Source organism: Erpetoichthys calabaricus, chromosome 7 (genome assembly GCF_900747795.2).
Source record: "Erpetoichthys calabaricus chromosome 7, fErpCal1.3, whole genome shotgun sequence".
Classification (NCBI taxonomy): domain Eukaryota; kingdom Metazoa; phylum Chordata; class Cladistia; order Polypteriformes; family Polypteridae; genus Erpetoichthys; species Erpetoichthys calabaricus.
In genome coordinates, this window is record NC_041400.2 from 60,818,634 (window position 1) to 60,832,424 (window position 13,791).

General features: G+C 38.9%; 1 protein-coding gene across 1 annotated transcript; it reads right to left on the bottom strand.

Moving 5' to 3' along the window:
* Positions 1–929: 929 nt before the first annotated feature.
* Positions 930–3,353, bottom strand: LOC114643421 (piggyBac transposable element-derived protein 3-like). Its single transcript, XM_028792004.1, has 3 exons — positions 3,254–3,353; positions 1,184–2,814; positions 930–947 (listed from the first exon to the last, which is right to left on the bottom strand). Exons 1-3 carry the CDS (start codon positions 3,351–3,353, stop codon positions 930–932), a joined length of 1,749 nt encoding a protein of 582 aa, XP_028647837.1.
* Between the last annotated feature and the right edge of the window lie 10,438 nt (positions 3,354–13,791).

Below are 13,791 nucleotides of genomic sequence, written 5' to 3' on the forward strand. Positions count from 1 at the left end.
ACTTCTATGTGGATGATTGTCAAAGTCAGTTGCAACAGAAGAACAAGCAATAAAGCTGGCAAAGGACCTCCAAGCTCTATGCCTCAAAGGGGGATTTCATTTGACTAAGTGGGTGAGTAACAACAGAGCAGTTTTATTGTCCATACCTGAAGAAGACAGAGCTCATGAACAAAAGGACTTAGATTTGAGCCACAGTCTCCTTCCCACAGAGCGTGCCCTGGGCATGCAGTGGTGCACAGAAACAGACAGTTTCAAATTTCAGATTAAGTTACAAAACAAGCCCGCTACAAGGCATGGTATTCTGTCTGTTGTTAGCTCAGTTTATGATCCACTTGGATTTTTAGCACCTGCCTTATTGCCAGCAAAGCTTATTCTAAGAGACTTATGAAAAAGGAAATTTGGGTGGGATGAAGTAGATGTCAAACACATTCAGAAATGGAAAAAATGGATGGATGATTTGCAGTTACCTACAGACTATAAAGTGAACAGATGCTTCAAACCTACCGGGTTTGGAACCATAAAGACAGCACAAATGCACCATTTTGCAGATGCTAGTGAAGATAGATATGGCACTGTCACTTACCTTGTCTTAACCAATGATGAGGGCAAAAAGCATTGTTCATTCCTGATGGGCAAGTCAAGAGTTGCACCATTAAAACAGGTCACGATTCCAAGATTGGAGCTGACATCAGCCATTGTGGCAATGGACAAAATGCTTAACACTAGAATTACCAGAGCCTACGAAAAAACTCGTAGATCCATCCCACCTTAAATTGCGTCTTAACCCTATAACGCCTGAATTTTTAATTTCAGGAAAAAAATTTTTTTTTGTTTTTATTCTTTACTTTCATAGTTATCAATATATAAAACAACCAAAATATATTAAAAAAATATAAAATTTGCAATGTTTTTTAAATGTAACCAAATTGTCACATTCGTCCATGGATCTATAATACAAGAATAAAAAATGCACCTTCATTTCTATATTATTTTTCATCTTATTTTATTATTAAATAAAAAAAACAAACTGAAAGCTTATTTTATTTATAAAGTATAATACAAAATGTATTTGTTTATAATTTTAGTTAGTGTGAAATTGAACAAAACAATTTTTTTCTTTTGTGATACAAAGATGAACTTTGCATTTGCTGCAGAAAAATACTGGTGCACTCTTGCAATTTACATTTTTGCATCTTCCTCTGTTTGTGACCTCAGGGTAATGGTGAAGACCATCCAAACGGATATCACTTCCAGGGATACTTTTGGTGGCAGGACCTCTTCTCTTTTTGTTAGCAAACTCAACATCAGTAGAACTAGTAGAAGGTCTGCCTCTTTTTGTTGGTCTATTACTTTTTTCTTCAAGAAGAAGAGCTTCGGTGATGCTCATTTTGAACTCTTGCAGACTTTGGATCTTTTTTTTTGGTAACTGAAGGCTCTCACAGTCTCTACGATAAAGTAGCCAAGTGTTCACAACAGTCACATCTATAAAATGAAAAAATAATTTGTGATAATATTTTTTCGATCTGATGTGAATTCTGTACAGTGCAATTAGTGAGTCCATCAAATCAACACCTCCCATAAACTGATTGTAGGTTTTCACAATAGCGGGGCAATCGATTGTGATGGTTTGTTTTGTCTTTTTGTCATATCGCTTACAGTTGGCCTTTGGTTCTGCCGAGGCAAAAGTTGACATAAGGTTTACAACTCTATTATCTGCCCATTTCACTACACGTACTTCAGTATCTTCAACTAGAGCAGTCACTTCTTGATGGGACCCTTTGCCTCTTTTCATCAAATCTTTGTCCTTGATTAGTTTGATGCCAGGCAAACGATTGATTCTAACAGTTCCCAAGCTAAATATTTTTTTCTTTGCTAAAGTTGTCATCAAAGGAAGTGACGTAAACCAGTTATCAAAATATAATAAATGGTTCAATCCAACAGGAATTGATTGGGCCAATTTCAGTACTACATTTGAACTAGCTCCCAAGTCGGGTTCTCCTAATACCGGTTCAATTTTCTCTGAATATATGAAAAAATCATACATGATGCCTTTGTCATCGCAAAGAACAAACAATTTGTATCCCCACTTGTGTGGTTTGCTGGGTATATATTGTTTCATGCTTGATCTACCTTTGAATGGAACTATCTGTTCATCCACGCATAGCATTTGGGGCATTGGTATTTCCCAAAACTTTTTTTGTAAATGGTCTATCAAAGGCCGGATCTTGAATAATTTATCTGTTTTCTCATTAGGTAAGGGAATTTGTGAATTATCATTGAAGTGAATCTTGGACTTTATTTCTTCCCATCTATCTCTACTTATCACTTCCGATACAATAGGACAGTTTAGTTTGCTCTTCCAATATAAACGTGAATTTGAGAGCTTCACCATAGACATAGCAAGCAGTGTACCCAAAAATTGCTCAAGTTCCTGGCTACTCAGTGCAAGAGGTTTATTGGGATTGTGCTGGATTGCATAAAGATTTGATTGGTCGACAATATGAGTAATGATATCCTTCGAGAAAAAATGTCTAAAATATTCAACAGGACGTTTTATTACCCCAGAAGAATCTATTTGTCCTAACCATTTAGGCATAGGTCTAGCTGTACCGTCTCCAGAAATGTGCCGCCAAAGAGGAATTCTTTTTGATTGGAAATTTCTTGATGTAGATGGCTTTGAACTTGTAGTTATTGGAATTGATTCTTCAACTTCAACAACTGAAGTTTCTAACTCATCTTCACTAGTATTATCATTACTAACTACGAGGTCTTCTAATTCATTCAAATCAAAATAATCGGGCGCATATTCACTTCCTATCATGGGAAAAAATAAATATTGTTATCAAAATAGTTTGAATAGCAATATAATTAAAATTTTATATCCATCCATCCATTTTCCAACCCGCTGAATCTGAACACAGGATCACGGGGGTCTGCTGGAGCCAATCCCAGTCAACACAGGGCACAAGGCAGGAAACAAACCCCGGGCAGGTTGCCAGCCCACCGCAGGGCACACACTAGGGACAATTTAGAATTGCCAATGCATCTAACCTGCATGTCTTTGGACTGTGGGAGGAAACCCAAGCAGACACGAGGAGAACAGCAAACTCCACGCAGGGAGGACCTGAGAAGCAAACCCAAGTCCCCAGGTCTCCCAACTGCAAGGCAGCAGCGCTACCCACTGTGCCACCGTGCTGCCCAAATTGTATATTGTAAAATCAAAATTTTTAAATATAATACACATTTTATTTACCAGTGTCATCCGTATTAGCATCTGGTTCCTTGTCTGAGTCTGTACCGCTTCCATCTAGGTCATAAATTCGCCGTTTTCCATAAAACAAACCACAATCCATGCTGTGGTAATTTTTGTCACCGTCGAATCAAAAGACGAACGTAACAAATTCGTTACGTTTTGAAAAAGCGGAAATATATAATAAATATAATGTTTTTTATGAGTATTACACCTTTGACATAAAAACTACAGTTTTATGAACATATACAAAAAATATCAACACTAAAACTTCACTAGATTGAAAATTATCGTAAAATGCACTGAACGCCAACGAGCACCTAACCACACACGCACAATCGGTCGAAACATGTGCCACTATTCAAGCATTTGGCCGCTAAAATGCCTGACTAGCGGTATGCATTTGTAATAGTAAAGTGCGCCGATTTCATTGACATCGTCGTCGGCTCCAAAAGCTTTAGAATTTCTGTACCAGATACGTTTTAATTAAATGTTACGAAAACGTCGCTCTCGGCGTTATAGGGTTAAATCCATTTGCATCTCTCCGCCAGAGTCTTTTGTCATCTAAATGTGCTGATAAACACAAGCTACTAGCAGCCAGCTATTCCATTCCCCCACCGACTTAGAACGAACTTCTCCTAGCTCATGCCTTGCCTTGATTTGATTATCTGGGATTGAAGTGGAGTTTTAGAGTGGAAATAATATAGCGTTATTTGGAATACACGCATTTCATGTGTGTTCCGTTTCTATAGTAGTCTGTGCAAACACATTTTTAAAACAGAAACGTTTTTCATATTCTAATAGTAAATGACAAAATTTAGGCATAAACTATATAACGTATGAAGCCTGAAGTCCATATATCAAAGAAACACTTTCACAAAAGGTACAAATAAGAGAACACGTGCGCTTTTATTCAAAAATATAACTGCACAAAAAAAAAAGCCACGTTAGCATGCCACATTGACACTCTTACTATAACTGCCGCGGTGGCGTAATGGTATCAGTTCCTGACTGGGAATCAGAGGGTGGTGAGTTCGATCCTGCACGGCTCCACTTCGAGAAATGAACTGCTCTTATTCTTACAATTTTAGAATAACAACATAAATTTGATTTCAGTCTGTAACAGCCGGTGTAACTTATGATACTGGTAAAAGTTAGCTTTTTTTTTTTTTTTTATTCACTTTTCATTCTCGCAGTCGCATTCAGAATCAATCCATACAACCCCATCTGACACAGCTGTTTTCACATAAATAAAAGTGCACTTTTATTCAAGACTATAACCGAAGAATAAAGAAAGCAAGTTACAGTTGGTGGTTGATACGACAGCTTGCGTGGTGCAATGTTAAGAACTGCTGATTTCCGATCCGTGCTATATAAAATCATCACATTCAAATATTAACAGTTCCCACACACCCAAGGTCCGCCATTCCTACATTTACGACATGTGTACTTGTTGCAGTGTACACACCTCTCTGTGCTATGATTCCTATTACAGTGAATGAGCACCTGACACTGTACTTTCTTCCCTGGGGGAAGCTGAGGTCTTAGAATGGAAGTTTGTTGATGCTGTATCATCTTTTCTTTTTCCATCGCCTTTTCCTGTAAGAAGAGATGACGAAGTTCCTCTGCAAGGTGAGCCATGAACACTCTTCTTTTCTCAGTGGACCCCGTGCATGCCTTATACAGTACGTGTGCGTTCATCGCTGCTAGGTCAAGGATGTTGTAGAACACAGCAACCGGCCACCTGCGTGTTCCTGTTCGCACTGAATAAGCACGCGCCTTCTGGTCCATGATGTCAACGCCACACTGGGGAAAAAAGAAAGACAAATATATGTGACATTTTGAAGAAATCATTTTATCACCAGAATAGCACCAGAATACTTCGTCACACTAATATTTTTTTCATTAGCATACCTTCATGTGGTTGTAGTCTGTGACCATGTTTGTTTTTTTTTTCTTATCTTGCCCAATCTCCACATCATGGTGCATTGTGCTGAGAATGCAGACAGACTTCTTCTTTTTGGGCACATACACTGTCAGCATGGCACTGGGAGATCTAAACACCAGCGTGGAGAATTGTTCGTGTACTGAACTGACTTTAGCTGCAGGTGGAAGTTCCCGTCGCACTTTATTCATGGTGCCAAGCAGAGTTGTATTGCGGTGCAGCAGTCTATTAGCCAGTGAAAGTGACGTGAAGAAGTTGTCTGTTGTTACGGTTCTGCCTTTGTCCAGAAATGGCTCCATAAGCTTTATAACCACAGACTCGGAAAGTCTTTCTCCCGTGGGATGACTGGGATCTTTTCCTAAATAAGGAGTGGCATTGCACAAGTACTTTGTCTCCAAATCTGCCGCAATCCAAAACTTGATGCCAAATTTGTCAGGCTTGCTCGTAATGTATTGTAAGAAAGGACAACGGACCTTGGTTGGAAACAGTTGCTGGAGCCTCTCCCTCTCTGAACTGATGGCATTTATCTCCATTCTTTTGACAAGAGCAGTGATGACTACAGTTGGTGCTGTGGCTGATGCCTGGTCAGAACTATTTGTTGTACCGGCAATCAAAGATATGATGCCCCGGCACCGATATCAGACTATCATGCGGCATTTGCACTTTGACAACAAAGACACCCATGCAGAACGTGTGAAAAACAACAGATTTGCTGCGATTTCGGACATCTGGCAACGTTTTGTTGAGAACTGTGTTCTGAGTTACAACCCAGGGCAGCATATTACAGTTGATGAGCAACTGTTTCCAACCAAGGTCCGTTGTCCTTTCTTACAATACATTGCGAGCATACCATTACGCCACCGCAGCAGTTGTAGTAAGAGTGTCAATGTGGCATGCTAACGCGGCTTTTTTTTTTGTGCAGTTATATTTTTGAATAAAAGCGCACGTGTTCTCTTATTTGTACCTTTTGTGAAAGTGTTTCTTTGATATATGGACTTCAGGCTTCATACATTATATAGTTTATGCCTACATTTTGTCATTTACTATTAGAATATGAAAAACGTTTCTGTTTTAAAAATGTGTTTGCACAGACTACTATAGAAACGGAACACACATGAAATGCGTGTATTCCAAATAACGCTATATTATTTCCACTCTAAAACTCCACTTCAATCCCAGATAATCAAATCAAGGCAAGGCATGAGCTAGGAGAAGTTTGTTCTAAGTCGGTGGGGGGATGGAATAGCTGGCTGCTAGTAGCTTGTGTTTATCAGCACATTTAGATGACAAAAGACTCTGGCGGAGAGGTGCAAACGGATTTAAGACGCGATTTAAGGTGGGATGGATTTACGAGTTTTTTCGTAGGCTCTGGTAATTCTAGTGTTAAAGGTGAGCTTCAAATGCCCTTACAAGAATCTACATTTTGGATTGACAGCACCACAGTGCTAAAATACATTTCAAATGAAAGCACTTGATTCAAGACCTTTGTTGCCAACAGAATCTCCGTGATCAGAGATCATTCACATCCTTCACAGTGGAGGTATGTCACATCTGCTCTTAACTCGGCTGATCAAGCATCCAGAGGGCTAAGCATAGAAAACTTTCTCAAAAGCACCACATGGTCACAAGGTCCAAGTTTCTTACTGAAGCCCGAATGGGAGTGGCCAAAAAGACCAGATCAATTGAACGATTCACTCTTTGAAGATGATCCAGAAGTTAAAACTTGTGTAGTTAACATGACAAGAATAGAGGAGGCAACCGAGCAAATCAACGAATTAATCACCTACTTTTCAGATTGGCATCGCTTGAAGAAAGCAGTGGCTTGGTTCCTCAAGTTTAAAGACTTAATGCTGAACTTAAGAAATGAAAGAAAAACATTCCAACCAGAAGTCAGTCAATCTAACAGTAATCCAGAAAAACAAAAATCACTCATCACAAAGCACATGAAAAGGTATAAACTGACTTTAAAACCAAGTCCAATTTCTCTAGAAGACTTAGCTAAAGCCGAAACAGAGCTTATCCGCCTCAGTCAACAGCAAGAATTTCCAGAAGAATTAAAGGCTTTAAAGGTATTAAAAAGAACAGTCAAATCTATAAACTTGACCCGATCATACAAGATGGAATACTGAGAGTTAGAGGAAGACTCTGCAAAGCTGCAATGCCCGAAGAAGCTAAACATCCTGAAATTCTTCACAAGCATTCACATGTTGATTCTCTCATATTGCAGCATATTCATAAACAAACTGGACATTGTGGGCGCAACTATGTGCTCACACAGTTACACCAGAAATACTGGATACCTCAAGCAAACTCAGCTATCAGAAAAATAATTTCTAAGTGCACAACGTGCAGAAGAAACAATGTGAAAGCAGGTGAGCAAAAAATGTCAGATTTGCCGGAAGATCGCCTAGCACCCCACCAACCACCGTTCACTAATGTTGGAGTCGATTATTTTGGCCCCTTTCTAGTCAAAAGAGGACAAAGTCTAGTCAAGAGGTATGGAGTAATCTTCACGTGCCTAACAACCAGAGCTGCGCATATAGAGATTGCACATAGCTTAGACACTGATTTTTGTATCCAAGCCATACTCCGATTTATGAGTAGAAGAGGACAAGTTAAAATCATGCTCTCAGACAATGGAACAAATTTCGTTGTAGCAGAAAGAGAGCTACAAGAAGCTACTAAAAACTTGGAACACAAAAAAATCGGCAACACTATGATGCAGAAAGAAATCAAATGGATTTTCAATCCACCAACAGCCTCTCATCAAGATGGAGTATGGGAAAGACAAATCAGAAGCATAAGAAAGATCTTAAATTCAACACTAAACCAACAAACACTCAATGATGAAAATCTTCATACAATGATGTGTGCAGTGGAATCAGTACTCAACAATAGACCCCTTACAAAGACATCAGATGATCCAAATGATTTAGAACCACTCACGCCCAATCACTTGCTATTAATGAAGACACAACCTGAAATGCCACCTGAACTCATTTCAGAAAATTAACCATACCCAAGAAGACGCTGGAAACAAATTCAATATATGGTTGATTTGTTTTGGAAAAGATGGACTAAAGACTATTTGCCAATACTTCAAGAACGTCAAAAATGGCTTGCACCAAGAAGAAATTTTGAACCATGGGACGTTGTTTTAATTGTAGATAAAACTACACCTCGCAATTCCTGTGTAATGGGTCGAGTCATCAAGACAATGCCAGATGCCAAAGGTGCAGTCAGAAAAGTTTGTGTGCAGACCAAAAACAGCACACTGGACAGACCCGTGAATAAACTGTGCCTGCTTCAAGAAACAGCCAATGTTTGAAACATGAAATTTTTAAAATGTTTGTTTACAGTGTTATTGCTAGTGATTTGAAAACAATAGTTAATGTTAAAATAAAGTTAATTGGCTCATATTGAAGTAAAATATAGTAATTGTCTCCGCTCCTGCATAGTCAATTAGGGGCCAGAAATGTAAGAGCCAATTTTAGAAAGTTAAAGTTTTGAGTTAAACTCATATTAATGTTTGCTTAATTTGAATAGAATACAAATTTCTTCCATAGTCATAGTCAATGGTATAGTCTTTTCCCCCTATAAGTTAGTAAGAGATAGAACCTTCTTACTATAACTGAGAAACAGTGTGATAATAGATTCAGTTGTTGTGTTTAGAACAGGTCCCAGTAAACAGGGACTTGAAAGACCCATTTTCAGCTCAGAAATGGGGAAGGCATACAGTTTTCTGATCGTCATCGTTTTGAAATGGTTCAGAAATGTTAAGTAAACAGTAACGATTTGAGATGTAACATGATTTAAGCTTTGAACAGAACTTTCCTTAATAAGAATTCTTTTTTTTACTATTTTAATTTTCTTTTTTTTTTGTGTGAACTTTGAATTTTAACTAAACTTTTAAAAACGAAGATATTTTGTCTGTGGAATCATTTCTGCGCGTCAGGCTTTTGTTGAATCCCATTTTTTGAGTTAGAGCTGCTGAACTTGGGTAATTTTGGAAAAACGCAGCTACAGCACCTAAATGTTATACAATATGTACTGTACATTTTCTCTGTTTCTGGTTTTCTTTCTTTATGCTTTAGACTTTAAAACTCTGAGAAATAGCTGCTACAGAAAAGCACCTCAATAGTGGATAAGATCTTTGCCTGCACCTGTGATGTCAACACCTAGATATTTACAAATACTCAAACAGCTTAGTAACATTAAAATTTCATTGGTTCTTGTGGAGGGCCCTTACAACTCAAAACTGAATTTTTGACTGGAATGTGATATTCTGCCTTTTCCTTTAAAAGACAGTTGAGGTTTGAATTTCACATATAGGCAGAGCTTCACACTGTCATCTGTTTCTAACCTTCACATCTATACCTTTCACAGTCTTTTTCTTTCTGTATATGTCTAAATCATCATTTCTTCATTTAAAAAAACACCATGGCACAATGGTTTTTCTACCATTTCTCTTCCTAAAGCTTTTTGTTAAAACCACTATTTCTGCCTGCTTCAAAGTGCTGGACATATTAAACATAGCAGAAGTATCTCCTTCAGTTTCCTACTTTGTAAAAAATCAGAGAGGAAATTTGGGATTCAAATTATTTAGCTTTGTGAACCCCATTCTCTGCTTTTTACTTCTGTTCAGTTAATAGTAATGTCTGTTCTAGTCACACAAACCTATTCTCACATAATTTATTCCATCCATCCATCCATTTTCCAACCCGCTGAATCCGAATACAGGGTCACGGGGGTCTGCTGGAGCCAATCCCAGCCAACACAGGGCACAAGGCAGGAAACAATCCTGGGCAGGGTGCCAACCCACCGCAGGACTAATTTATTCCATGCATATATGATTCTTTGACTAAAGAAAGCTTTCTAACATTTCTGTGAAATTTGCCCAACGTTTCCAACTGTTTCACCATGTTCCACTGTACAAATACCCCTCATAATTTAAAACACTTTGATCATGTCACTTCTTAATGTCCATTTGCTTAAATGCTCTCTTCATAACACATACCTGTCAATCCTTAATTCAGGACTACATATAGTCACTCTCCTCCGGACTTTCTCTAGTGCTGCTGCATCTTTTCCATAATAAGGAGGTCAAAACTGTACATAGTACTCCAGGCAAGGCCTCAGTATTGAGTTAAATAATTTAAGCATAACCTCTCTAAACTATACTCCACACATTGTGAAATATAACCAAACATCCTATTATTCTTGATCAGCAATCTGTACACTGTCTTGATGTTGACAGTGGTAAGTCCACTATGTTTCATAGGTCTTTCTCATAAGGAAACTTTGAGATTTCAAACCTTCCATTGTGTATTCAAATCTAATACTTCTACTTTGTACATATATCACATTTACTTAAATAAAATTTAATCTGCCACAAATCCGCCTAAGATTGTATTCTGTCCAAGAGCCTCTGTAAGAATTTAGCTGTTCCTGTATTATCTACCTTTCCACTTATTTCAGCATCATCTGCAAACTTAACCAGATTTTTATTTAACTCCTATCGAGATCAGTTATTAATATATTATATAGTGAAAAATGATATTTTAATAAAATATATGGCCCCAGCACTGATCCCTAAGGGACACCACTTTTATCCTCTCTTAATTTTTAAAAAATTAATTATATACTTTTGCTTTGATTTTACCTAGCCTACTCCAGACACCTTGATTTTCCACTTGTTTTAATTTCATCGATAACGTTTCATATGGTACATTATCAAAAGCCCTCTCTGTGGGGCTTTCTCAGAGGACTCTGGCTTTCCTACCACATCTCATAAGCGTGTTATAGATAGATAGATAGATAGATAGATAGATAGATAGATAGATAGATAGATAGATAGATAGAACTTTATTTGTCCCCAGGGGGGAATTTGGCTGTTTACTGAGATTCTTTATATAAATACTTCAATAGACAGAAAAAAACATATATACACACACACTATGGTGCAAACATAACACCATAATGACTAAAAAGGACGAAAATTCAAAAAAATTTCTTACAGTGAAGAATTATGCAGACGTATTAGCATTTCTTGACACACTTCTGCTGAATGTCCTCAGTGTTAGTGTGTCAGAGAGTAGATGTGCAGTATTGTTCTTAAAGGCATTCAGTGTTGTTTCAATTCTCTCTTTTGCTACTGATTCAATGATTCAAGTATATATATATATATATATATATATATATATATATATATATATATATATATATATATATATATATATATATATATATATATATATATATATATATATATATATATGATCTACATGCTGTCAAATAAACGAACCACACGCCGTGGCGCAACGTTAGGGGCATCGCCTCTGGCGCTGACGTCCGAGGTTCGATTCCCGAGAGGGAGTGCAGTGGAGTGTGTACACCTGATGAGCCCAGAATGAGGGCGAAACACGTGTTGTGTACTCTTTGCATTTATTTGACAGTAAACTATTTCAACCATTCTATGATCTGCTCCTCACAAACTGAGGGCACCGTGGTGGATGTTAGCAGATTGCTGAACAACCACAAGCGTTACCTGGTAGGTAACCACCCATACAATCAGATTGTGACACAGACTACGAATGCCGTGAATGTAATTACCCCGATCTACATGCTGTCAAATAAACAAACCACACGCCGTGGCGCAACGTTAGGGGCATCGCCTCTGGCGCTGACGTCCGAGGTTCGATTCCCGAGAGGGAGTGCAGTGGAGTGTGTACACCTGATGAGCCCAGAATGAGGGCGAAACACGTGTCGTGTACTCTTTGCATTTATTTGACAGTAAACTATTTCAACCATTCTATGATCTGCTCCTCACAAACTGAGGGCACCGTGGCGGATGTTAGCAGATTGCTGACCAACCACAAGCGTTACCTGGTAGGTAACCACCCATACAATCAGATTGTGACACAGACTACGAATGCCGTGAATATATATATATATATATATATATATATATACAGTATATATATTGTAATGGGCAGCCGGGATGCTTACCCGGCTGGGACACATCCGAAAGGGAAGGACAGGTGGAAGGAGCTTTCACGCGGCAATACTTCCCCTGGGATGACAGAGGACAGACCCCCTGGCTTGCTACAATGCCACGGAGCGGGGAGGGTCAACCCTGCTGCGGCCCTTAGCCATCGCCAGGAGGCATGTGGAAAACAGTTGAGCCCTCCTGTGCAGGGCTGCCATCACACCCGGAATTGCAGCCGGAAGGTGATCATGGAACAGCTTGAGCACTTCCAGGTGCTCTATAAAAGGAGACAGCTGCCACAACTCAGGTGGCCAGAGTCAGGAGGAAGGAAGACTGAACTTCCTGGGAGAGGAGTGGAAGCAGCTAATAAACAAAGAAAGAGGAAGAAGGGACTGATTATTGTGTGCTGGTGCTTATGTACTGTGCTGTGGGGAGTAGAGTGAAACGCTCCCCAATTGCAAATAAAAGGTGTGTTGTGTGGCAAAATCGTGGTGTCTGTCTGTGATCTGGGCTTCTTTCACAATATATATATATTGTGGTATATGGCCGACAGTTCATCCCGGCCAATACCCCCACACCGCCAGGTGGAGCCCTTCTTGCAACATGGAGGTGCCCCGGGTTCCAGCAGGGCATCATGGACAGTGGAGTTTTACATCACAGCCCTGCTGGATACCATGGGGGCCTGCAGGAAGACACGAGGATTTTTATTATAGCCCGGAAGTATTTTCTAGTCATGGGAATGGAATTAATGAAGTACCTCCGGGACGAAGAAAAGAAGGAGATTTCACCTGACCCGGAAGTGTTATGAAATCATGTGGACTGAGACAAAGAAGCACTTCTGGGTCAAGGACTATAAAGGACTCTGGAAAACCCCAGCAGATTGAGCCGAGTTGGGAGGAAGGGTGACTGAGCTGCTGGGAGTGGAGGATTGATTAGTGTATTTGTAATTATTGATATATTGAGTATTGTGGAGTGGAGGGTGCTTTGTGCACTTTATTATTATAATAAATAATAATTGGACTTTTACCTGGAGTCTGATGTGTGGTCTGAGGGTTCAAGGGGACAACAGCACCCCCTTTCTCTCACTATATATATATATATATATATATATATATATATATATATATATATATATATATATATATATATATATATATATATATATATATATATACACTGTATAATTAAACGGAAAGAAGAATGGATTTGGTCTTGTCCGTTTCAAGAGATGTATGTCTGAGACGGAACTCTGTTAGCAGCACTGTTATTTTACCTTTTTTGTTTATCATCCTGAGGTATCCTGTATTTACTTAACCTGAGGGACTTTAATTACAGCATATGCAAGTATATATAAGCATGACTGGCAGAAAAAATGCTCAGAAAGAAACGGAAACGACAACTAAAGCTTCATCTAAGTCTAAACAAGCCTCAAGTTCAACATATGGTCTGGCAGAGACTGTCCTGGAACAGAGAGGTGAAAGAATGGATCTCCTGGGACCTGAATCCACAGCATCACCTCCAACTGAGAACGAAAGTGTGAACGTAAGTGCGAATGCATCGGGTCAGGAGATCTCGTTGATTCCAGAAAGTTCATTGAAACTGGCCTTA